Source organism: Monopterus albus, unplaced genomic scaffold (assembly GCF_001952655.1).
Source record: "Monopterus albus unplaced genomic scaffold, M_albus_1.0 scaffold28.1, whole genome shotgun sequence".
Classification (NCBI taxonomy): domain Eukaryota; kingdom Metazoa; phylum Chordata; class Actinopteri; order Synbranchiformes; family Synbranchidae; genus Monopterus; species Monopterus albus.
This window is the reverse complement of record NW_018127908.1, coordinates 2,533,397-2,559,042: the sequence shown is the minus strand read 5'-3', so window position 1 is coordinate 2,559,042 and position 25,646 is coordinate 2,533,397. Positions and strand designations below refer to the sequence as shown.

The 25,646-nt window shown below is 40.3% G+C and overlaps 2 protein-coding genes across 5 annotated transcripts; one reads left to right on the top strand and one right to left on the bottom strand.

Annotated features, from left to right (window-relative positions):
* Positions 1–10,830: 10,830 nt before the first annotated feature.
* On the bottom strand, positions 10,831–13,540 carry psma8 (proteasome 20S subunit alpha 8). The gene is made up of 7 exons (XM_020595743.1): positions 13,284–13,540; positions 12,264–12,390; positions 11,907–12,031; positions 11,601–11,723; positions 11,381–11,500; positions 11,080–11,142; positions 10,831–10,990 (listed from the first exon to the last, which is right to left on the bottom strand). Exons 1-7 carry the CDS (start codon positions 13,383–13,385, stop codon positions 10,895–10,897), a joined length of 756 nt encoding a protein of 251 aa, XP_020451399.1. The 5' UTR covers positions 13,386–13,540; the 3' UTR covers positions 10,831–10,894.
* A 561-nt stretch (positions 13,541–14,101) lies between these two features.
* ss18 (SS18 subunit of BAF chromatin remodeling complex) lies at positions 14,102–22,468 on the top strand. Of its 4 annotated transcripts, XM_020595740.1 has the most exons (11): positions 14,102–14,289; positions 14,765–14,841; positions 14,937–15,021; positions 15,825–15,981; positions 16,500–16,730; positions 16,896–17,066; positions 17,367–17,444; positions 19,170–19,292; positions 20,966–21,096; positions 21,555–21,617; positions 22,341–22,428. In XM_020595740.1, exons 1-10 carry the CDS (start codon positions 14,221–14,223, stop codon positions 21,570–21,572), a joined length of 1,140 nt encoding a protein of 379 aa, XP_020451396.1. In that variant the 5' UTR covers positions 14,102–14,220; the 3' UTR covers positions 21,573–21,617; positions 22,341–22,428. The 4 variants fall into 4 exon arrangements, with proteins under 4 accessions (XP_020451396.1, XP_020451395.1, XP_020451397.1 ...); XM_020595739.1 differs by lacking the exon at positions 21,555–21,617 and having other exon boundaries at positions 22,341–22,468; XM_020595742.1 differs by lacking the exons at positions 14,102–14,289; positions 21,555–21,617 and adding an exon at positions 14,390–14,472 and having other exon boundaries at positions 22,341–22,468.
* Positions 22,469–25,646: the final 3,178 nt, after the last annotated feature.

The following is a 25,646-nucleotide window of genomic DNA, read 5'->3' as shown; positions in this document are numbered from 1 at the left end:
GGTTTGAAAGATCTTGACTGCTTGAGTCTCAATAGGGGCCTCCTCCTAAGCATTGTAAATTGATTTATTAATAAAATTTGTTTGTTGCTGAGGAACAGAGGCTAATAAAATAAGAGCCCTATAGGGTGAGTGGGAGAAATACATTTGAAAATAAACTTCGAGTAACTCATTAGATTAAGAAAATTATAAGAATAATAACCCTGAGCACTGCCTGGGGAGGGAAATCTCATTAACAGGTTTTTCGATTCCTCTTTTCAATACATTTGTTAAAAGCGCCAGGAAGTGTTCAATTATCACCCGCCCTCTCACCTCCAAGACACAGGGTGACAAGAAACCTCAGAGAAACCTGCAGGGCCAAGGAGGGGCCATGCACGCAAGAACACGCACATATTCTGTGTTTTCATATGCACATACAGTTTTACTTTATTCCCTCCTGAGTAACAGGTTTTCTGATTTTTTTTTCCTTTAAATACTCTCAAGAAAAAAGAAAGCTGGAGGGTTGCTTAGGCAGCACAATGCTATTCTTGAATGAGCATGAGTACATAAAACAGACGCATGCACTCTCAGGCTTAGGTATACACGTTCAAGTGTTCATACCCCCCCCCAAAAAAAACAAAAGCTTTGGCCTATTGTGTCTTTTAACGAAAATATTTCTTTCATTTCAAATAAAATGCTTTCAACCAGCTCGGTTTAATCAGAGCAACCAAGAGCTACACCTGAGCTTTCTGTCATCTGTTTCCAATCTTTTTATTGGCCTCTGGGCTACAGCACATCCTTAAGGCAGATGTTTAAGACTGTATTTGATCTAGAACCATTTACTGTACCCTCCTTGCTTATGAGACATGGTAGAGTGCCCAAGGGGGGTGCAACTTGACCTACCTGGAGTGCTGTGGCCCCACCCAACCCCCCTCTGGTGGTAGTCACTAACACTGCACAGCATTGCCTCACAGGCTTTCAACTGCAGCTTGGAAAGACATCACAAGCTAGATACTAAGCTTGAATAGTGTACACCACATTATCAGGTGTGGAGCTGAGAGAATAACTCTGAAGCACATGTTTCTAGTTGAAAGCTTGACTACAGATATGGTATGGCATGTGCCCATCATTCCTTATAATAATCTTTAAGAGCTATGCAAAGAAGGCATAAAATGAACTTGTTATAACTAATATAGCTAATTGAAAGGTCATCTTAGGTTGAACCATACAGTGTGTGGTTAGGCTGCCTATAATAAGCACCAGTTTCTGGACAGTTTGCACGGTCAAAAATCTACTTATGTTGTACTAGAAAAAGCATCATTTAAATTGCTTTTGCTTTTACTTCTAATAATAATGTGAGTTGGTTATACAGTATAGCACTTTTGTCAGTCTGACCAATGGGCTTTATGTGTGTGATTTATGACATCTATTCCTGATAAACTATCCTTATGGATGTTGAACTTGAGAATATGTGGTGCTTTTAAGCCTGTGAACCTTTAGAAAGAGCAGATCATCTTGTCCTCAGGTAAGACTTGACTTGTGACATATGGATGCAAACTAAATTAAAACCTCTAGGGAAAAATATGAATGTTCCTACAGAAGAATGTGATTAAATTGCACACCGTGGACATAGATGTGTGATGACTATTTGGTATATTTACACATGGTAAAGTCACGTTTTTGCTCTTATGTAAAGAGGTGAGATGATTTGCAGATAGTCAAATATAAAAATACAACCTCTTAGCTGGTGGCAAGAGAGAAGTCATTTCTTTTCTAGCCCTCTAGCAGCAAACCTGGCATCTTTCACTTTCAATTCTCTGTTGCCTACGCAACTGTTGAAACTGCAGCATATGCTTGGCTTGTTTCATTTCATATCCAGTGGATATAAAAAATGGCATTTAGTGTGACATAGAGAAGGGAACAGGAAAAAAAAAATCAATCCTTTGAAAATGGGTTTTCATCAGGGCTACAGTGTCTGGTGTGGTGGTGAGTTAAAGAACAAGTACACTCAGTGGCGCTGATGTGAAGTACCAGAAACACTGACTACTGTAGACAGTATCATCCAACTACAAAGCTGCAGTGACAACAGTTTCAGACAAACAGTGCCAAACCCAAACTCTCCTATCTGCAAGAAAACATTTTTTGACCTGTAGTTGCAGTTTGTTTCTCATCTTATCTTGCCATGACAGGAATAGCAAAAGTATTACAAAATAGTATTAATGATGGCTGTGAGCCAGAATGTGAAAAACCAGACCCTGAAACTGAAGCAGCTAAAAGGAATTCAGCCATCATTAATTTTATTCACCTAAGGTAAAATTTCCAGTCAATTGACATTACTGCCACCTATGGCCAATGAGTGCTAAAACATGAATATATCATATGTATATTCATGTAGTATATATAATAAATATATAGTGTTACATTTTGATCAGTTATTTTTTCAAGCTAACAAGTGGAAAAAAAAAAACATTTGTAGCCATAAAACTGACCTGACAGTGACTGAACAGCTCCCTCTTGGATCTACATTTGTGAGTTACTTCCAGTTTTAAATGTCTGATTCTCAAAAAATAAATAAATAAATGATCAAAGACAAATGATCATATGCCAAAGCTGTTTTATTCTAAATACATATCAGGATTTGTTATATAAAATATCAGGCGGAAATCAAAGAGTACACCATAATGAGTAACGGTGTATTCAGGGTAGAATGTAGAGCAAAAAAATAAATAAATAAAATGCAGTCATACACATACACACACATGCACAGTCAAAGTTTTAGTGCTCAGTTTTGATTCAGCTCTTCATTAGCCACAGGGCCCAACTCCGGTTAGCTCCAGTATTAGGCTCAATTAGAACAAGATCCAATTAGAGGGCTCCTTTTCCCTGGGGCAAGGAGAGGCAGGAAATGGAAACTGAGAAATGTATAAGTCGACAACATGCGGACACAGCCAACATAAACAAACTTACTTTGTTGATCTCTGCTGTTGCTACGCAGGAGTCCTCTGGGAGTTAAAGCACTGCTAGTCTAAGCTATGAGATAAAACAAAAACACACACACACAAAAGCCCCGCAGCAAAACATGAACTCTGTGAACACAAGGGCTCCAACACCATGAAGGGAACGTCTGGGCCCAGAAAATGAAAAGCCCACAGGCGTTTTCCATTTACAGCTAAAAATCCAGCACTAGCTCCTAGCCAGGGTTAGTATCAGACTCTCAAAATGAACACTTAAACTACGGGGGAACAAATGAGTAGCTTTCTATTGTCGCTCTATTAAATCTCTCAGTTAATGGACATATACCTTACTACTGACAGAAATCAATAATGTACAATAAGATAAAGGGCAGAAAGGAGAGAAGGGAAGAAAAAAGAAAAAAGGTATAAATAATGAAAGAAAGAAAAAAAGGAAAGACAAAGACTCATTTCTGTAATTCTGAGCTTAGTGCTTCTGTCCTTCTATCCATGTGGTTGGAGGTGGAGATGGCAGCAATGTTGTGTGAGCTGTTTGGGCTTGCCCTTGCCTCAGGCCTCTACTGTTCCTCCCCCAGGCGGCATGTGAGGGAAATGGTGTGTGGTGCGAGGGTAAACCTTGACCTGCCTGCCAAGAGGCAGCACACAGAATGAAATGAGCACAAACAAAGCAGGAGAGAGAGGAGGAGGAGGAAGAGGAGGAGGAGGAGGTATATAGCCAAAGCAGGAGAGAGAGGAGGAGGAGGAGGTATATAGCTTTACTTGTATCACTGCTGCACTTTTTTTGTTGCTGTCTGATCTGACTCTGAGTCAGAGGATACACATCATACATCCATGGCAGGACACACACATCACTGATTGGGAGCGCTCAGGTGTTGTGGGAGGCAACCTTGTACATGGCAAAGACAGAATGTGAAATGTTCCATTTCTCTTCATGCTCTGCCAAGTCGTGTTTCAGGGAAATATGGAAATCCTATTATGTCACATGCCTAACTTGGCCCTACAAACTCTGAAACTCATTTGTGAAATTGGGTTCAAATCATAATGAGTTGCAAAGTGGTTTTGGTCTTGTAAATCTGCAGAGGATGTATTTGTTGAGACATCAGTGAAATGCGGCTGTGTATCAGCACTGATTTAAAGTTTTTTGAAACAACTCGCAACCTAAAGTTACAGGTCTATTCTACTGTAAGTTATGTGATTCTGCTTACAGTAAGTGTCCAAAAATATGACAATATGCTCATTTTTATTCTATGAGGATTAAATAAATTTTAAAAGTATAATCATTGTAAACCAGCATGTTGACAGAAGTGTGTTCCCTTCTTACCTGTGGAAAGCCCAGTAAAATCCATTACATACTTTAGAGACAACTCATGAATGGAATAATTAGCACAGCATGCTTTCCGCCCGACTGGAAGTCTCCCTCGATAATGAACAAAGGAAAGGAAATTAGCTTTTGTCTCATAAAGTCACAACTTCAAAGATCCCTGCCATTGCACTAATGCAGCCATAGCCTGCAGCAGCATGGAAGAGAATAAAATAAGCACTCTCACTCAGACCCCATTCCTATCAAGGTCTTTCTCAGGACATATACCAGAAGATTGGCTCTTTTTAGACCACACACATTGGACCGGATCAATAAAAGAAATTTGAGAAATGGGTATGTAAATTCATCCCTATCATAAAAGAGTGGCTCATTTTCTTTGAGGATTCTGACACAAAACATGGTGTAACACTATTTCCACATATTATCCCTTGCATGCAGCTGGGTGTACACTTAATCACATCAGGTCAGCACTTCACTTCCAGCTGTGGCCTGGGCGACCTGCAATGGTCATCTTGCCTAACTGCTGCTAGTCAGCTGCCCTCAGGAGTGTGAGTGGTACACTGATATGGTGCTGGGTCATCTGGCCTGCCACTCCTACATTACAGCACATAAAAAAACAGTCCAGTGTTTGTGGTCAAGCTGACGCGATCAATGTTGAGGAATGCAGCTTAGGTCAGAAATTGAATCAGTGCGAGGAGGTTTTCCAAATATTGTGCAATAGAAACCATATCTATGCAAAGTGAAACCACAATGTAGACCAACTACATTAAGCTGAGCTTTGTTAAAGATTGTATCATATAAGTACAACTACAAAATGATTGGTCTTTTTTACTGTATGCTTAACCTTCCCATCATCAGCAGGACTTTGTTCTAACAGTTGTTTTTATTATTGTCTCCAAGCTAAAGGAAGCAGCACTGAAGACCAGGAGAGGCAAGTATTGTCCAAGGCACTATCTCTTCACCTATCTGCTCCTTTATCTGCCAGGGTCAGTTGTTAGTGCCAATAGTTTTCTCTCCCATCCTCTGGAGAGAAGTGGCTCTCAGCTGGAGAGAGGCACCAGAGGCTATGCACTGTCTCCATTGTGCAGAGAAATACATGGAGGACTTCAGAGACTCGGTGCAGGTGCAGAGAGGAAGAGTGAGAGGGAACACACCTGAGGGGGCGGATTTTTTTTCCTTATAAAGGTCAGGCTTGTTTTCATCTATCTATCTATTTTTGAGGGACCTTTTTAGTGTAAGGACATTTGTTGTCAGGGGGACAGATTTACTGAAGGCACACTATACTGGAGTGAGGGAAAGGGTCTCTTTAACTGCCCAACACATTTGGTTACAAACACAGACTGCAAGAATAAATAATATTTTCATCAATGAGGACAAAATGCAGGACACACTGTCAAGCTATCAAAATAATATACAGCACTTAGTTTGAATGTATAATATAATATGATGCAGTGTGAGACTAGTCCATGAGTCAGGTCATGTTCCTTACTTCAGCCACAGGACACAACAAGTTAAAGCTGATAACCTCACCTCAGACTGGAAGGTTTCCTGTGAAAGTGTTCCTTTTACTAACTGTTTGTTTAAAGGCTGACAGGCTACAAGAGTCTCAGTGACAGCATCTATTCATCTCAGGGTGTCAGAATGAGAGAAAGAGGGAACGAGGGAGGGATAACGAAAAAGGGAGAAGAGACGAATGAAAAGAGATGGTAGGAGAACGGCCAGTAAAGAGTAAACGGGGGGCTTGGTGTGCTGTTAACAATAGGCAAGATTTACCTTTAGCTTTGAAACATCTTCAGATCATCCTAGTAGAAATTTCAGAAATTCATCTGGCAAATGACTGAGTGAGTGCTGATGTTTTCATCACTTTGGCTTTAATTATATGTCTCACTCAGCAGAGTCTTCCTTCTACTCGGCTAATTTAGATTGAGATCCTTCCAGGCTTTCCCCTATCTTTCATTTCCCTCCCCTCCTTCTCTCCTCTGCATCCCATCAGCCCCTTTGTAGAAAAAAGAGGAAGGGAAAAAAACGTTCATGTCTGTGACTTTCTTGCCCTCCAGCATATGAAGCCCTCTTTTATTTTGATCATCGCAGCACAATGGATTCATGCCATTCTGGCAACTTTATTCAGTATCAGCCCAAATTTACATACTGCTTAACAAGTTTGTGCGTGACTGTTGATGCCTCTGATCAAAGTGCTTTTGGAAATCTTTCTCATCTGATTTTTCCCCGTCCTTCATTTCAAATGCATGCTGCAGACAGGCATCTTTAACTCAGAGGCAAAGAAAGGTAACCTTAGTGCTGCACTAGCCTAAATGTCATCCAACAAGGAGGGCTCATGTCCTGGGGATAAAGATAATGTAATATAAGCAGTATACAGTGTGACTGTGTGTGTGAGTGCATGCATCTATGCCAGCCTCAGTGTTTGTTGGAGGTTTGGGTTTGGGGGCGGAGGGAGACAGGGGATGACAAAAGTCAAAGCAGTCATGTGTCATTTTCGGTGCTGAAGGGCTGGGACCTGCCTCCAGGGCTGTCCTCTCTGTCAGACACACTCAGATATCTGCGCTGAACTTTCTCACTGTCTCTCTCTCTTTTTTTTTTCTTTTTGTTCTCTCCATGCTTCAAAGTGGAATACAAGGTAGCGACAACATTGGTGGAGCAGAGCTCATGTAAAACTGAAGCCTTTAAACCATAAACATTTGCTTTAGATGTACAACATGCAGTGAGTAAGTAATTCTAAGTAATTCAATCTTCAACACCACAAGACCGAGTCTGGATGGAAAAAGATTTGTTGACTGGTACAATATACAATACACAGTATATCCCTATGAGGGTGCAATAAGACAAGTGGGGAGACATTTTTGACAAAGATCAGGTTGTAAATCAAGATATCAGAGGCCACACAACAAACCAATGGCCCATAACATTCCCAAAGGGATAGAAACAGAGGCTGCACAGAAAAATGTGCTGTTGCAACCCACTGCAAGAGCACAGTAGGCTCTACAATAATACAATACACATGTAAATACACACAGCCACCAGAGCAAACAACAGAATTCAAAACATTAAATAACTGAGAAAGAAAAATGGATTCAAAAATACAATGAAAAGAGGGTGTGGGTGGAAAAAGAGGAATCGTGGGAATGCAAGATTGCACCTCCCTCAGGCAATCGAATTATCCTATGGGCCGTTGGATCTTCCTTATGCGTCGGATGACATTTTCCTGTTACCCCCATCCCGAGTAATGCTATGTGATGTGTGTGACTGGCTTCTGCCATGGCCCTGAGAGGCCATGAAGCCCCAGAGCCATTTGCATTAGGCCTGCAGCATCCTGGGAATTGTTTATTTTATCTCTGCTCCGTTTTGCCTCTCCCTCTAATTTTGCTCTCTCCTTCCCTCTGTCCTGTTCTCCTCATTCTCCTTCTCTCTCTATTTGGCCCAGTGGTGTCTACTTTCAATTAGGGGAGGATGCACTTGTATTCTTCTCTGAGACAACACCCCTGACAGGCGACTCTCTAGGGGTAACTCAAAACCATGCCTTTAGTCTTTTCCCAACTCTTAGTATTCCAGCACCTTTCAGAGGACACAAAGGTACACAACAACTGAAGCAGATGGCGGTATCTGTTCCTCAGCTGTATATTGCTCTGTACAATAATGATAAGAGTAGAGGGTGTGCTGAAGAAGAAAGCAGTTGAAGATCAAGATATGCTGCGTGTTGTGTATGAGTGCAACGGAGAGAGGGAGGAAAGAGATTTAAGGACAGAGAAGATGAGATGTGTGATATGAGATAATAGAATGATATTCAAAATGTACCCCTGAAGCTATAAGTTAAAAGAGAACATTAAAAGAGAACATATTTTGATTGCTTATGGATATGTAAGCCAGCACATCAATATGCCCAAACTTCACTTCATACCCTAAAGGGCGTAAGTGGAGGCAGGCCAATCCACCATACACAAATAGCATATGAGTGCAACTGTTGACATGTGACAAGCAGAAAAGGGACAGTGTTGAGAGCATAGCCTTTTATGACCCAACACACTTTGACAGCTTGGCCATTGCTTGAGGACACAGGCAATGTTGCTTTTTCATCTGACAATTTTAAGCAAAACAATGTTCCCTCTGTGGATTCAATTGTTCAGAGAGCCTTTGTGGCTGTGTGCTAAAGCACGCTGACAAAAACAGGTCTGTAGTCTGTAGATTTTGCTCGCTGCTATACAGAGGAGTTATACTGTCAATTTGTAGGACAAAAAGTGAGATGAAAGTGTAAGCGATATAATGTGGGCACTGCTTTTATGCAACACTGCACTCTGCTGGTAAAAGGTGATAACACCTTGAGTTATTCATCAGCGACAGTGAGACGGTCTTAACAGAGGACCATTGTAACCTTAGTTCCCCAAGGATGCTAGTGTCGGTGTGCTTCTATCCTTGAAGCTGTTGCCTTATTTGGACCTAAGGACATTCTGCACTGAAAAATTTTAAACATCCCAGGAGGTGCATACTTTGAAATATAGCCACAGGGCCGCACATTAGAATGACAAAAATGTGGATCCTCAAAGTGAAACCTGCCTGTGACTTGGAAATTAGCTAAAGAGGAAAGTAATGGGTATTGTTACAAAAGGGTCAGGGTACTGATGTTAAATGCAACCAAACAGTTAAGTCAGTTGTGAACATGTGGGATGTTTTTTCACAGTATCTGTTCAATATCAACTACAACGTGAGAACACATTTTGCCTAAAGTGTATGTGCATGACAGATCAAGAGAAAAAGAGATGTAGGCATTCTAAAAAAAAAAAATCTGTTGTGTGTTCACATTAATAGTGTTCAGGGTGTATGTGTGCATACAAACAAAGCACTCAGTTGACAGCCTGCAGCAGCGTGCATACTTGCTCGGAGAGTACGTGTCCTCAGGCCTTGATCCTCCATCGATGACCTCTGGTGAAGCCATTATTTTCTGCATTAATGATGAGCAGCAGCCAGCGATGAGAGAGATGGACTTTGTCCTGAGGCATAGTAGTGCTGATTATGGGCAACAACAATGCCTGCAAAAAAAAAAAAGAAAAGAAAAACTCTTCCCACAAGCAGTTCAAAAGTCTAGGAGTCTGAGCAGCAGCACAGAATAAGCTGCTCTTGCTCAGTTGACAAAATGGAGCAGATAACCTCTGTAGCTAGAGGATTACCCAGAATAAAACTTTATTAAAGCTTACCTACAGCTAGTTTTGTCATCCAATAAATTCACCTGCTCTATGCCTGCAACCTGAGCACTAACAAACCACTGACTGTGTCATCACAATCCAACAAATTCTGATCTAAGTACACTATTGTGTGCCAATTAGTGTATGGATGAAATAACTGAGACTTAGTCAAGCAGAGTCCTCCAAAATTGTAATGAGATAAGGTATGGGAAGTATTGTCAGAAGCTTAATTGTTACTCTTGACATCGGCACAAACACCAAGCTATAAGACTGACAAACGTGACAAACTGCAGACAAAGTGCAATTGCTCTAGTCAAGGCAGCCAGGGCGCCCACTCAGGAAATCCTGGCTTGGGGAGATGACTCTAAATGAAGGACTTTACTATTCACCATTATGTCTTTGGTGAGAGTCAGAGGGAACCCCTGAGGCTCCTGAGCGCAGTGCAGCACAACTTTTCAAAGGGCTCCAGATTAAAGTCACTGAAAGTTCCCACTGGGGTCTGAGGCCAGGATCCCATTAAGCAGCCCTACCACACCGCCGGCCATAATTGTGTCGTTGAGAATTCAGAGCAGCGGTTGCTTGATAAGCGAATTTAGGGTGAAATAAAAAAGGAGAGGCAAAAAAGGGTCTCGTTGGGCCACCATTAGACAGTTCATTCACTCATCGCTAATTTGTTTTAAATGACTGAGCGAGAGGTGAGCACTTCATAAAGCAGTCCAAGCTTTTTTTCCCCCCCTCCATTTTCAGGTCTCTACAACAGAGTGCTGATAAATGAAAAACACTGCAGTTCATAGCCTCACACTATACTGTTGCTAGTGGTGTTTTAAATTGTAGTTATCTTTATCACAGTACTTGCTTTGCAGTAGGATAATCAATAAAAGGGTGGAAAAAAGGGAAACCTATTCTTCCACTGTTTCTAAGGCACCACTACTCTCATCTTGAAGAAACCAGTCAGTGCACAACTAGTAATTATTATTCATAGTTATACAAGTAGACACTACACAGTAAAGCCATTAGGTGCAACAAATTACTTAAAACATTGTTAAAAATTGCAAAGACATGTTAAAAACAAGTCAACTTTTATTGAGTATTTAGTTTTGTTATGGTATCAACATTTGACATTCATTACCATCATAGATGTTTGGTAAATGATATAAAAACATCCTGTAAGCAGAGTTTGGGATCTAAACCCTATCTTGATCTCTATGTATGTGCTTTTACACACCAGTCAACTCAATAGCTGGAAGTACAGGAACTCGTTGGCAACTGGTATAGTATCAGTCTGTCATGTGAGAAAAACATTTCAGCCACATCGACAGATCTCAAGTTAGGATTCAGTTTTCTTTTGTTTTGTTTTTATAGTGAAATAAATGAGTGAACCCTTATTCTATTGTCATCCAATTACAATAAAGAGAAACTCTTAATTAACTGCTTCATGTAGATTTTTTCTGCTTCTTCTTCTCCTGCTCCTCCTCTTTTTCCTTCTCGATCTCAGCCACCAAGATCTCAATTTCCTTGGATTCCAAAATCTGCAAATGGTCAAGAAAAGCAATTATTAGCCTATAAATAAAAAGGGGGAACATGAAACAACAGTCAACCATAATATGTAGCAAATCACCTTCAGTGGCTGATTCCGTCTGATAACAGCTAGTTCAATATTCTTTCCTCCTGACTGGACAACCTGTGACAAAACAAATATTTGTGACAAGTCCTAGTGAATGAGCATACACTAACAATCATAGCTTCCAACTCAGGCCTATATTGATAAGATGTGACACAGTTTAAATGCATTTAAAAACAGTTTACTTGTTCTATTATTGACATGCTCTATGTAAAAAGGTCTTTAAAAATATTTTGGTGAGTGAAGTAGTCCTATTGTGAAGTCTATTCAGTTTCACAAAGACTAAATTTGCCCTTACCTCAAGCAAAGCTTTGATAGCCAACTTGATTGCCTCATTGTCCCCAGCAATGGCTTCATCTGTGTAATTCTTCTCCAAGAATTCTCTCACAGTCTTTGCACTACGACCAATTGCATTTGCCTGAATTTTTTTGAAAAAATTGATTATTATTCAATTTCATACTGATGAGGTGCCTGTTGCAAATTAAACAAAACAATGCACAAAGAGAAAACTCACTGACCTTCCAGGCATGGTAAGTTCCTGACGGGTCTGTCTGATACAGCCTGGGAGTTCCATCGTAATCAAAGCCAACAATTAACGCAGAGATGCCAAATGGCCTGCGCCCATTACTTTGAGTGTAGCGCTATAGATAAGATGGATATACAGATGAATGTGACCAGTCATTCTTACAAATCTTTATTAAACACTCAGCAATCAGGTAGAGTACAAAAGCTGAGACTAATGTTCTTGTCTACTCAATTTTAAGTCTTACAAATAGCTTTTAGTAAATGAACATTATATATTGTTTGGTAAGATGGTCAAGTACCTGTTTCAGTGTAGCTATATAGCGTGTGATGTATTCCACTGTGACTGGGTCCTCAACCGTTAGCCTGTGGCTCTGGCACTCAACCCGAGCTCTGTTTATTACAATACGAGCATCTGCTGTGAGACCTTAAGAACATTTGAAGAGATTAATGGAGTTGCACAACATAAATAGAAACCACAACAGAAATTTTGATGACAAAATCCTAAAAGGTGGTAACGATATCTGCAGTGATATAGTGTGTGTCACAACTGGTCTTTAGAGTGCTCTGTCACAAAGTAAGCTGTGACAACAAATACTAGGGATTAAATAATTAATGAACTATTCAGTTTTTGGAAAAAAATGTGTAATCTGAATTACCTGCAAATGCCATGCAGACATGCTCATCCAGGGCACATATCTTGCGGACAGTTCTTTCCTCCTGCAACTTTGCTACAGATTTCTTTTCAACACCAAGGACAACAATATCTTTACCCCTGATTCCCACCTGTACAGAAAGAAAACATCGCATAAATTAAGTTTAGGAGAAAACATATTTCAACACAAAAGTACTTTTGGGTTTAAAAGAAGGTATGTTGATGATTTATATGTCCATCCAACAGAGTTTTTACTTTTTGAGTTATGACTAATTATATCAAAATGTGCAACAAAAGTAGACAGTAATTTATCAGAAAGCTCCTGAACAATTTACTTTCAAGTTACAGCTTGTATTATACATGTTCTTGTGGGCTGGAAAGTTAATGAGTGCAATTAGAAAGTCAATTTTAACTCTACTGCACTTCATATACAAAACAAAGTTGCTGTACTACAACGCAAGTTATCTGTAATCAGGTTAGATGCACTACAGTGGCTTATTGAGTAAGGTATATGACTACCTTTAACGTTAAATTAGTACCAAGTGAATTTAGTGCACTTGTACCGCCTAGTACATGGAATTTATCATGCAGACATAATCATACGGATTTGCTATCACTTTAATGTCTGTACTGTTTAGAGGAGTATATGTAATATATAAAAATGTAATGTAATGTAATGAAAGCAGAGCTAAAGACAACTTCATGAACGCGTAAAACAATAATACTGTGCATGAAATAGCATTAGCTGACATTATCACAACGAAACTGAAAGTACTGAGAGTGACACAGCGACAATATGCTCGCTAACGATTTTACAATAATGGATACATATATTGTTATATTACATGTGGAAGCTACAGACTGGCACTCCAACAAGGCCGTGAAAACTCAACATCTGCGTGTAACAGACTGCATTAAAATAGTAAAAATAGCTAAATACGTGAATGCATCCTAGTCACTAGCTTAGCTAGTTGGCTATCGTTTGCTTACGTTAGCATTAGCATAGCTGCATTTTAAGACTTACCGCTGTGGAACCTTTTTTTACAGCTTCCTGTGCATACTCTACTTGAAAGAGATGACCATCTGGGGAAAAGACAGTAATAGCTCTGTCATATCTTGCCGCCATTGCACTGCAAGACACGTATAATCACAAAAAAAGATGACACTTCAATCAAATGCTTTAGCTAGTTAGCGACAAGCGACTCAGTCGATGAACATAGATGAAGATGCCGTGTGTGGGGAAACAGCGTCTGCGCATGCCCTCTGGTCTAGGGCGATACCAAAATGTAGGGTTTACCAGAAGAAAGTTGCGATGAAATACACAATAGAATACTATAGTTTTATTTGCGCAAGTGCTCCGGGTAACAAATATTTTAAGCAAAAACTAAAAATACAAAACGCCTCAAGGATACCATTTTAATATTAAATTCCATTTAGGCCTGTTGAGTACTACTGGGTGATGGTTGGGCAATATGAAGAGAGGTGTCATGTGGTTGAATTTAAACACATAAAACTGACTAAAATATATTATTTTGAGCTATTATGCTTAATCGTCCTGCTAGATATCGATTATATCTTTGACTATTTCCCCTTTTGTTAGGCAGCCCTTTTCCCGTGGCATTTTGGTCTAGAGCCAGACTGTTCCACCATATGAAAATAGGTGAAATTGTAATTATATTAAGCCTTAATGCTTTAGCATTCAACTTAATAAATAACTGTCACGAAGTAATATCATGTATATGTAATAAATCTGAACGTCGTGTGTTTTAGTGTCATCAAAATAAACAATATTCATCAATTATTTTTTCAAATCTGTTGTATCCCCCCCAAAATGGACCGGTGCATTACGAAATCGCAGCCTATTCTGAAGTATTTGATCTGAGTTGTACCGATTTGTTAATGTCTGTTAGCTACTTTTGACTTTTATGCTCTAGTTCAATTTAATTTCACAGAGTATCACCATGTCGGTGGCGTTTGCACCTCACAGGCAGCGTGGGAAGGGTGATATAACACCCGCTGGAATACAAAAGGTAATTCATCTTTTTAGCGCGTCGCAGAATGGAGGCTATGGTAGCAGACTCTGCTAGCTGTTAGGCTAATCATTGTAGCATTGCCCATCCAAGTCTAGCTGTGAATGGATCAGGAACAATGTTGCAGGGTCAGCGCGCGGCGAATATGAACCTCTCTAGAGTCAGGACGCCACGAGTGCCTAGGTCGATTTACCGTAGTAATGTATAATCGTATTTCAAATTAATGGAGGCCTGCAGATTTTTTTTTTTTAGCTGAGGACAGCTAGCTGGCAAGACGCGTCTTTTGTTAGTTAAAAACGTACACTCGCACTTAACAAAACACCCCCATCCTCCCTGTTGTTTTCAGATTAATGTTACATCAGAGTAACCTTCAGCAAACAAACACCCTACAGTGCCAAAATAATGTGTCAGTTATTTTAAATGTTGAGTTATCTCGTAATATAAACGTGCTAAATCTCTGAATCTACCATTTCAGTTACTTGATGAAAACAACCAGCTGATCCAGTGTATAATGGATTTCCAGAGTAAAGGCAAAACAGCAGAGTGTTCACAGTAAGTTGTAAAAACTCCCCTTTGCCTACACGTTTCAGTAATTTTAAGTTCACCTCGACCCAAAAACCTGTATTTACGACTCTCCACCTGCCCAGGTATCAACAGATGCTGCACAGAAATTTAGTGTACCTCGCCACAATAGCAGACTCCAATCAGAACATGCAGTCTCTCCTCCCTGCTGTGAGTATTTGCTCTTGCTGAAACTTTTCAGTAAGTGAAATGTTTATAACACTGTGACTTTTCTGCATCCCAATGTACTGTTGAGCTCATGTACTATATCATGTTCAACAGCTCTGATTTGGCTATTAGCTTGGGCAAATGGCCAGAACCAATATGCAGTAAACATACATTAAAAATGAGGATGTTCATTTAACTAACAAACTGTTATTTTTTGTTTCACGGACAACCTGACATGTTCAGTTTGACCAGTTTTTATAATTTCCCATATGAAATGTTAAAATATGAAAGATTTTATTACAAATTTGTAACATCCTATTTTGTTTTGTATTTGATGTCAAAAAAATTGACGTCTAACTTTACCAAATATGAAAGATGAACTGTGTTTAATATTACTTTTTTTCTTGTGACAGCATTATGAACACTTTGTGCTTGACCCATGCTAAGAGTGAAACATGCTTAAGTCATTAACGCATTATGAACACTTTGTGCTTGACCCAGGCTAAGAGTGAAACATGCTTAAGTCAATGTGTTTTGTGGTCTTTGATCAGTTGCTGTGGCAAAACTGAAAGAAGTTAATTCAGTTACTGAGTATGTATCATAGTATTTATTCTCCTTTTTAAATATGCAGTAGCATTTAAAATCTGTGAGGTACATCACAGCTAAGCTTGATTCTGATACTTTGCACAGAGATCTTGGCTTTTATCTGTTTTTATTCCCTTGAGTTTTCTCTTTGAGTGACTCAGGCTAAGATGTGTTTCTAGCCAGCTGATGTGTGTTTTTGTGTCAATGTTGTGTGCCTGCAGCCACCCACTCAAAACATGCCTATGGGCCCTGGTGGGATGAACCAAAGTGGCCCCCCCTCTCAACCTCCTCATGGTCACAACATGCCCTCTGAGGGGATGGTCAGTGGTGGCCCTCCAGCCCCACACATGCAGAACCAGATGAATGGACAGATGCCTGGTAAGTGCCCACCCCCCATCTTTCTCTCTTGTCTCACTCCCCTTCTTCTCCCTCAATCCCTGTCTCACTTTGGTTGCCTAGCAACACCACAGAGCTGTGAGGTAGGTGGCTCTGCTGAAGGATGATGTCACCCATTTCCCACTCTGGTGGTCTTAGATGTGTACTGTGTTTGATTATGGTTACCTTCTTCACCTTCATTACCTTAATTATCATGGATTGTTTTAATGTGTGCTTTATTTGCTTTTTGTTTACAAATGTGTATATTTCATTATATTCCATAAAAGTGGTGGTGTTGTTTTTAAAGGTACTGATTGCTTTACCAGCAAATTTTATAAGTTAAAAGTCTAGGGCAATATACGCTTTATATATTTGACATAGTCACTAGAGTTAAGAATTAAAACCTTTGATGGATTTAATTGCTTTTGTGTATAAGGTATAGCAAGAGCTGAATTGATTAAAAGAAAATGGAAAGAGGTGGTCAGAGATAGTCATGAATCATCTCTGCTGTTGTTTTCCAGGTCCTAATCACATGCCCATGCAAGGTCCTGGTCCAGGCCCCAGTCAGCCCCCAAACATGCCCAGTGGCTCTATGAATATGCCTCCTAGCAGCCATGGCTCTATGGGTGGTTACAATCACACTGTCCCTTCCTCCCAGGGCATTCCAGCTCAGAGCCAAATGAACATGACCCAAGGCCAGCCCATGGGAAACTATGGGCCACGGCCAAACATGAACATGCAACCCACTCAAGGTAAATACTTCATTTTTTTTGTTTCTGCTTGGTTGTATTGATTTCCAGTTCCATATGCTGGTGCTTCCTGCTCATCATTCATCTACTGTACATTTGATAAATCAAACAGTACTTGTATGGGCTTTCCATCTAGTTCAGTGTTACTTCTTTCTCTGTGTACCACAGGCCCTATGATGCACCAGCAACCTCCTTCCCAGCAGTATAACATGCCTCCTGGTGGTGGTGGACAGCACTACCAAGGACAACAGAACCCAATGGGCATGATGGGCCAGGTCAACCAAGGGAACCATGTCATGGGGCAGAGGCCAATGCCACCCTATAGACCACCACAGCAAGGTATACCCCTCAGAGTGTGTATGCTAAGTGGGCAAGCTGAGAGTGTTTATAATATCTCCTTCACTCACTCCCTGTATTACTTACTCTTGTTTCTCTGTTTCCTCTATTTTCACTGCTGTAACTCACAGACATCTTGATGACTAAAGATGTAACCTGAAGCCTCCAATTATAAAATTTGTCAAATGAGCAAGAGAAAGCTTTCTAATAAGAATTAGCAGCAAGGAATCCATCCTCTTTACTTTTCCCCCCTCACACAACTGATCCAACAACACCTCGAATCTTCTTGTTGTGTGTATGTAGGACCCCCTCAGCAGTACCCAGGGCAGGAAGACTATTATGGGGACCAGTACAGTCATGCAGGCCAGGGACCCTCAGAAGGTAGGAGAACCCTCCATTTACTTGGAGAAAGTCAACAAAAATGAACCCAGTAGTTAAAACAGAAATTATGTAAAGATACAATGACAAAGCCAGCATTTCAGGTTCTCCATTATTTCCTGTGAAATCAGAGTGACTGTGGTATCTGATTTTTAGGAAAGATACACATGCCAGAGTGCACAATATTCCACAGCATGCTGTAGCCCTTAGATAAGTTAGTATCCAGTCTTGTAATTACATGCCATGGCCAGTGTGAAAGACAAGTCAGGGTCGTGGTCTTGTGAGTCTTTATGGTCAGCTTTTCATTACAAAAACGCACCATATACCACACGTAATTTTATAACTACAACATTTGCTACTTGCATTTTTGTAGTTGTGGACGTTTAGTGTATTCATAGTATGTGAGAGCACCTCAGTGTAGTTTGATATGAAGCAGACTGCCACTCTGGCATCTGGCAGATTTTTTTTTTTTGTACACAAAATAAATCTTATTTGTAATGTGGAGAAGAGCAGTGGTAGTGACTTACAAATCACAGATTGTTTTTGAAAAATATGCTCAGACTTCATTTTCTAAATCTAACTTTTGATATGCTGCTGATTTTGGTGTGTTTAGGAGTGATATTATTTCATATGAATATACTGAAGCCACACAAAGATGACAGATTCATCATAAACATCTTCCTTTGTCAAAGCAACCTTTTTTCCCCCCCTCTTACTGACTACACTATTTTCCTTTGAGGTTTTCAAACACAAGTGTTTCTTATTCTGAATTAAAAAAAAATTGAACCAATGTGAAAATCTAAAACAACAGAAAACATGAGTTCTTGTTGTGGGAACTCTAATAACATGATGATTTTGATCTTCTCCCACTCTGATTACTAATTGTAATGGTAAGTAATACTGAATAAATTAAAGGTATTAATTTAGCTTCCTGTCTCTGTGTTGAGTTGGTGTAGCTCATAGTGATTATAGTTTGCAGCCACCATATCTTAAATGAGGGATGTGAATTCTTCACAGTATTGCTGTTATTGAAGGGCTCTCTATAACCTCATCTAATATGTGTGTTCATTATAATGTTGATTGATTTATTTATATGTTTTATGTATTTCTATCTCTTGTGTTCAGTAGAGCACAGTACCAAAAGATGGAATATCTTTTCTAACTTAGGCTTTATATATGGCTTCATACCTGAGTTGTTGCTGGACCTCAGTGGGAGTTAAAGCAGATTCTCACTTTTGCTTGAATGTCCTCATTGCTATCATTTATTGCTAGATAGTATCAGTTAGTATTATTCTTTTGTTAATGGTATCTTATTAATTACTACAGTTGTGTTTAATGGCTGTATAAGCACGGTCTGAATGTGATGGAAAAATAAAGTAATAGTGTCGAATGGGTCTTTATTCAGTCTTTACCAGTCTGCCTTGTACAATTTAATTCAGTTCAATTCAATTTATTTGTATAGCACCAATTCACAACAATAGTCTCAGAGCATTTCACATAATCAAGTCTAGAATTTACACTATTATAAGGAAAACCCAATAAGTCCCCCTTGAGCAAGCACTTGGTGACAGTGGGGAGGGAAAAACTCCCTTTAACGGAAGAAACCTCCAACAGAACCCGGCTCTTGGTGGGCGGCCTTCTGCCTCGACCGGTTGGGGTGAGTGGATAGAGGAGAGAGCTGTAATTGTCAACAAGTTGCTCACATTCCCTGCTGTTGCCCCCCTCAAGGTAACGCCCAATATGGCCAACAGCAGGAAGCATACCAGCAAGGCCCTCCCCAGCAACAGGGCTACCCTCCTCAACAGCAGTACCCGGGTCAGCAGGGCTACCCACCACAGCAGCAAGGTTACGGTGAGTAAGAGGCACCATCACTTGTCTTTGGCTACCTTTTTCTCTTCAGCCGTTAAGTAAAAATTCTTCCTGAGTATGTTTGTGGTTAATGTCACTGCCAAATGTATGTCAAGATATCATCAAGAACAAGGAATTAAAGGACCATCTTAATGAATGGTTAGGGGATTGGAGCTTGGTGGAAGAGAAATTTAATCAGTAGCATGGATCCTGGTGCTCTGGTTTGATGTGACACTGAAGGGAGTGGGAAAAGAGCATTGGCTGATATGTACATTGGGTATGTGTACACTGTCAGCCAATCTTTTTTTTTAACTTTCTGTTAGCATTTTGGATAAGTTGTTAAGCACTGTGTTAATAAAGTTTATTTAATGGCCAATGCGCTTTGGAGCGTATGACAGAAAAAAACAAGCTACAAATTATAATAAGTTTTTTAAACTAATTGACTATTCATGATATGTATTTCCTAACTTTAGGGTATCTGGATTAAGCTCATATATTCGAGATTTAACCAAAACGATTAAAGTGTACAATGTCTTAAAAATGTTTGATTAGTAATGTAAGTACCAGACTTCTTACAGCTCTTTAGGCTTTTTTTTTTCCTGATCCCATTTTTCACTGAGACTTTCCATCACTCACATTCTGTCAGAGCCAGAGCTCATGTTAGTAATGAGCCAGCGAAGAGGCAGAGGCTGTGAGGTGAGATCCATCTGGCACATACACACGCTTTCTTGCACAAGCCCCCACAAGGTTATGCACAACAGCATAAGGCATTATGGGCGCCTAACGATGCTGCGTGGGCCTCATTTGACTTCAGCCTCAGTCAAGCTTTTCTCAGTCCTTCACAGCGCTGGCATAGACGGCTACAGTGTACGGGGGCTGATGAAGTGAAATTTTTTTCTTTTTTTTTTTAATGAAGCCTCCTGCTCTAATGAAGACCAACCGAATCTCCTTGATGTCTCCTTCCATTAGAGAACCACTGCCTGACTCCAACCTGACTCACTTATTCTCATTCATTACCGAGTCAGGCATTGTGGAGGCAGCCCAAACAAATGGGTCTGAGATATCCACCATCCTCTTTTTGTCATCCATGAGCTTTATTGCAGGCCATTAGTGATAGTAAACTAACAGGGATTCCCGAGAGTTCTCAGAGTAACAAGGAGGGAATGGAAATGGTTAATGAGCAAAACTTGGGCCATTTTCACACTGGGCTCCTTCGCTTGAGTCGAAACCTGAGTTTTATTGTCACACCTCTTTCTAGGCAGATAATAAGACCTGATTTAAAATAAAAATGGCCAAGAGGCAGCTCTTTTAATATTGTGTGGCATTATCTTGGGTTTGAATGTTACTTACCGCTCATAAATCTGTGAGGTCTTTTATATCCCATTTTGTTGTTCTACCATGCAATACAAATTGTTTTGTGACTACAAGCAAACGCATAAAACAATATTTCAGCTCGAACTGGCCATTTGGGTGGAAACCAAACCACTCCTCGATTCAAAAAGAACTGCCTGGTGCGCGTGTGATGCCAGAAACGCAACTTGCTGATGATGATGGATTAGAAGATGCTGAATTCAGAGTTTATGCTGTCTGGACCCAACAGTGTTTTTCAAATAGTTTTAAGGTTTACTCAAGGCTGTCAAGAATACATCATTATAAGTTGTCAATATTTGTTGTAGGTCCCTCCCAGAGTGCCCCAGGACAGTATCCTAACTATCCTCAGGGGCAGGGACAGCAGTATGGGGGCTATCGCCCTCCTCAGCCAGGTCCCCCACAGGGCCAGCAGCAACGCCCTTATGGCTATGACCAGGTGCGTATGCCCACAACACTGGACAGTCACAAAGAGTTGTCTATACATAGGTCTTAGTTTGTCCCTTATTATCTTCACTGCCAGACTTGTAGTTGTAGCCTGTATTTTGTGCAGTTCTCAGTGAGACCAGAAATCATTGTAAGTCAAGTTACAAAATAAACATTAACAGGTAGTATGTTATGCATGCTGTCATCATAATGGGGGTTAATTCTCTTTTTCCCAGAAAGTGTGTATGTGTTACTATTGCCTTTTTCTTGTTAACTGAGTTTTAGTTATATGTCCTGGCTAATGTGGAATGCCATTCCAGTGAAATATGAGGGCTGTAAGAGGATCCTTCCTTAAACATGATGCAGAGTGCACTAGTGTTTAAAGGGAGATCTATTTGTTGCCCTGTATTTCCTGTGGTCTTATGTGGGGACCACAGCTACACTTTGATATCTTTATCTTTGAATATTCAGGGGCACATGAGGAAATAAAGACCCGGGGATTTGAACCCCTGGCTAGCTCTGTAAGAAGCAAAGGTAATGGTTGCTGTGAAGACCTCAACGTCCAATCTAGACATTCGACCACCTAGCCTTAATTTGTGTTTGTTTTCTTTGTCTCTTTTGTCTTTATCTTTCTTCCATCTTTCTTAAGTTTGTTTCTATATTTGTTTTAGTCATATGTATTTTGTTATTAACCAGGGGTCAAATTGTAAGTCATGAGGTCCAGAAACACAGCGTGCTTAGTCGCGGTGAGTCGGCCAAACACCTGCCTGTTTTGGCTGTAGATTTAATTTCTGCCATTTTATATCACTGGTGTTGATTGATATTGTGCTTATGATAAAACTGTCACACATATTAGTAAAATACGGTTTCAAATTGTCAAATCATAGTTTATTTCCAAATGAGTTTCCATTGTGTTTTTCAGGCATAATTTGACCCCTGTTTAGAAATGCATCAGTTGCTACTACCAGATTTGTCTCTCTTGAACCTAGTGTCCACTGTCTAATATAGAATATAGTCCTCAGTCATGCTGCTGCCAAAGCCTGAGGTATCAAGTTAGATTTTAGAGCTCACAAGTTGTGAGGCCTTGCTGCCACCTGCTGGTCCATACTAGCAAATGCAGCCATAAATCATGGTTTGCAGTATGATGTGGTGGAAACCACAGATGTTTGTTTGCACCCTATTGCGATGTGTTATTGTAACTTTTTACTCTGTGTTTTTGACAAGAGTAACGTGAACCTGTCGCATTGCTGTCCACAGGCCCAATATGGAAATTACCAGCAATGAGAGAAGATCACAGCAACCCACACAGCTCTACTCGGATCTGAGCTCTGACCTCTGGTCAGCCAATAAGCAGACTTTAATGATGGTTGCAGCTCACTGACATTTCTCTCAGACATGAACATGCAACACTCAAAAATTACAAGATACATTTTCCCCTGTCTTCAGGCTTTTATCTTTGCCTATGAAATTTATTCTCTTTATCATGTGCTGACTGATAATGTCATGTCCAAGACACCCTCTGGTCCAGTGTGTCTCAAAGCAGCAATGCCTTAAAAATGGAACTGCCTTATCCTTTAGCATTGCAAAAACAGGCTCACAAAATTTTGGATGTTAGAGATGATTTAAATGTATAGTTACAATCTGCTGTGGTGCATTGTTTCTCTATTGTTCAGCTCCCTTTTTGTAAGAAGCAATAATGCCAGCAGAAGGGAAATGTGTGGGGGCTTAGAGATGGAATAATGCACCAGAAGAACTTCCCGCTAGGCCATGGTACAGTACGTCTTGATGTATGTGATAATGTAAAAATATATTTTATGCTTTCTAGATCAAGCTAACTTTGTATAAGACATTGGAAACTAGTACTAAAGCGGTGGTGTTTATTTCATGATGTGTATGTGTCAGTGTTTTTTTTTAATGATCTTTAATAATGATCCCATCCAGCACATTTTGTTTTTTTATTTCCTTTTTTTTTTGTTGTTGTTGAATTATATCCGATTGAATCTGCTATTTCAGTGATGTGGACATGCATAGAAATTCTTTGAAGGTCAAATATAAACACCACACCTGCAATTAGAAAATGCTTGTCTGAAAACATTATGTTCTCTGTTGAGATGTTTTTACGTCAGTGATACAGTACAAAACAAATGTGGATCTTGAATGGATCTTTTAAAATGTTATCTTACAGAATAATGGCTATATGTATTTATTTGTGCCCAAAGAGGTGACATGTAGCAGATGCCACTGCAAGCCTTTTTTTTTCTGCAAAGCACCTCAGTCTTGTCCAGTGACTGCTAATTAGTGAATGGAAAAGAACAAATGTGGTATAATAAATAAAAGTAAATCTGACAAGTACTCTGTTTTGTTAGTCTTGACAATGCTGGGATCCCTTTTCCCCCCTTTTGAATAAATGTCTAAGTTGATGTCATTCAAATAGTGTTGTGTGTGAATATTAAAGATTGTTATTGTCAAATATGTAACATAAGATGTGAAAATAATGTTCGGAAATGGATTCCTTAATTTCACAGTCAAGGCTGATTGTGCAGTTTTATATAACTGACTTGATATCTGTTTTATGGTGCATACTTTATTGATCCCATATGTACAGCAGCGTAAAGAAGGGGAATTCAGTGTCCTCTGGTATTGTTTATATGGCTGTTTTAATATTTTTCATTCTGTACCCCATCAAAGTGATGGTCACATTTGTGTCATGGCAGTGTATAACTACATTATAATAAATCAGAAGAATCTTTAATATACTTTGTGTTTTTTTTTTTTATAGCATTTAACCTTTCATTTGGATTCCGTTAACACAAAAGTGCAAAATTATTCATCCTGATGGCAACGTATACAAGAGGTGCCCTATTGGTGCTGTCACAACGTGACAGTATGATATAATTGTTTTGTCTTCATCTGCTATCTGGTAGTCAGTTTCCAACTGATAATGACCCTGCCCTGCTCAGCAGCAGGTCTGCTTTGTCCAGATGCATCCAGAGAGGTCCAGAGCACATTTACACCCAAAATTACCTTCCATGTCCCTCTTTCCCCTTCTGCTCCCTCCAGAGAGGGAGAGGGACTACCTGTCACATTGGGGGGAGTGATACAGATGGTCCACCAGATGTGTGGCCAGAGCACGTGATGGGAGGGTGGTGTTGGTGTTAAGAGGGCCAGAGACTGCTTGGGTTGCGTTGGTGCAGATGATGAGTACTTGTGTGTGTGTGTATATAAATGTGGGTGAGTGCAGCAGAGGTGCTTTAAGAAATCAAGTGTGAACTTTTTGAGTCTGCATATGTGTATAATATTTGTGAGTATATTTGTGTATCTCTGCTCAGGTTTAGTGGCATCTTTTAGTCACCCCACCATCCTGCTGCTCCACAGCTGGCTGCCCCACCCTTCCCAGCTGCCACTGGGGCTCCCTCCGGCCCGTCCGCTTGGCAGAGCTGGCGTTTTGGGCGGTCCCCCACCAGTCCTCCCTGGCAGCTGCCGCCCTCAGCTGCGCTCTTGCAGACGGTATTGGGGTCAGACAAAGTCACTCCTCCTGTGACTGTGTCTGGGGCCGTTGGGGGAGGATGAAGAGGTGGCAAGGAGACTCATGCTTCCCGCAAAAGATCTTCCTTAATGCTATTGCATTTAAATTGGTGGGCACATAACCTAAAATGAGGCAGTGCAAGTTAAGTGTAAATATTTAATTGGTAGTAAGTAAGTGAATATTACAAAATGTGAACAATAAAAAACATCTTTTGCTGTGTAGTTCTAAATGTGTTAGCAAGAAAGCTTGCAGAAGATCATGCGTGTTCTGTGTTGGTAAGGCAAATAGTGAAGTGGCAGCATTTAAGAGGATGATTATCTTGTTCAATATCTTGATAATTATAATTCAAGGCACCTTTCAGAGGAGGCTCCTAACCACTGAGGCGGAAATGACATTGTGATCATAGCTGGCAGGCAATATGCGATTCTCTCTCTCTCTCTCCATCTTTCTCTCTCTAACTCTCCCTTTCACTCTCTCATACCCACACTCTCGGTGTGACAGAAAGTCTATGGGGAGGTATAAGAGGTAGTTATGGGGGGAATGCAGCAGCCTCCACAGTTTAATTGGAGATGTGTCACACTAAATAAATGGTGCAAAAACAAGCGCTGACTGGAGGCTTGAGGGAGGGGCCCTGGGGATGCAGCCTGTTTTATTGGGCAGGAGCTGTGCACTGCTCCAGGGTGAAACAGGGCTATGCACTGCTGAGATACCCTCCGACCACCAAACCACCAGGCCTCCCAAAAACTACTGTGGAGGAAAAGACAAAGCATTCGCTTCACTCTACAGAAAAGCATCTTATTGGTGCTGCTGTGAAGGTGTGGGTGAACTTAGTGACCTGATTGTTCCTCTTCCAGTATGGAGCATATCATCACCCTTATCTGCAATTACAATTTCTGCATGCTAGCAAACAAGTCCATAATTGTAAAATCTTAAGCAAGTGATCTGTGTCTCTCTACATCTTATGGATGTCAGTTTGTGTTTCGACAAGATGACAGCCAATAGCCTCCAGCTAATCCCATTTCCCTGTGTAATCCATA

What these genes read in the sequence shown, in the direction of transcription:
- psma8 (XM_020595743.1), bottom strand. Translation starts at nt 13,385, where the DNA reads ATGGCGGCAAGATATGACAGAGCTATTACTGTCTTTTCCCCAGATGGT. An exon ending in GAACTTACCATGCCTGGAAG is followed by an intron (nt 11,501 to 11,600) that starts GTCAGTGAGTTT and finishes AAAAAAATTCAG; the next exon opens with GCAAATGCAATTGGTCGTAG. An exon ending in CTATCAAAGCTTTGCTTGAG is followed by an intron (nt 11,143 to 11,380) that starts GTAAGGGCAAAT and finishes GTTTTGTCACAG; the next exon opens with GTTGTCCAGTCAGGAGGAAA.
- ss18 (XM_020595739.1), top strand. Translation starts at nt 14,221, where the DNA reads ATGTCGGTGGCGTTTGCACCTCACAGGCAGCGTGGGAAGGGTGATATA. An exon ending in CACCCGCTGGAATACAAAAG is followed by an intron (nt 14,290 to 14,764) that starts GTAATTCATCTT and finishes CTACCATTTCAG; the next exon opens with TTACTTGATGAAAACAACCA. An exon ending in CTATAGACCACCACAGCAAG is followed by an intron (nt 17,067 to 17,366) that starts GTATACCCCTCA and finishes GTGTGTATGTAG; the next exon opens with GACCCCCTCAGCAGTACCCA.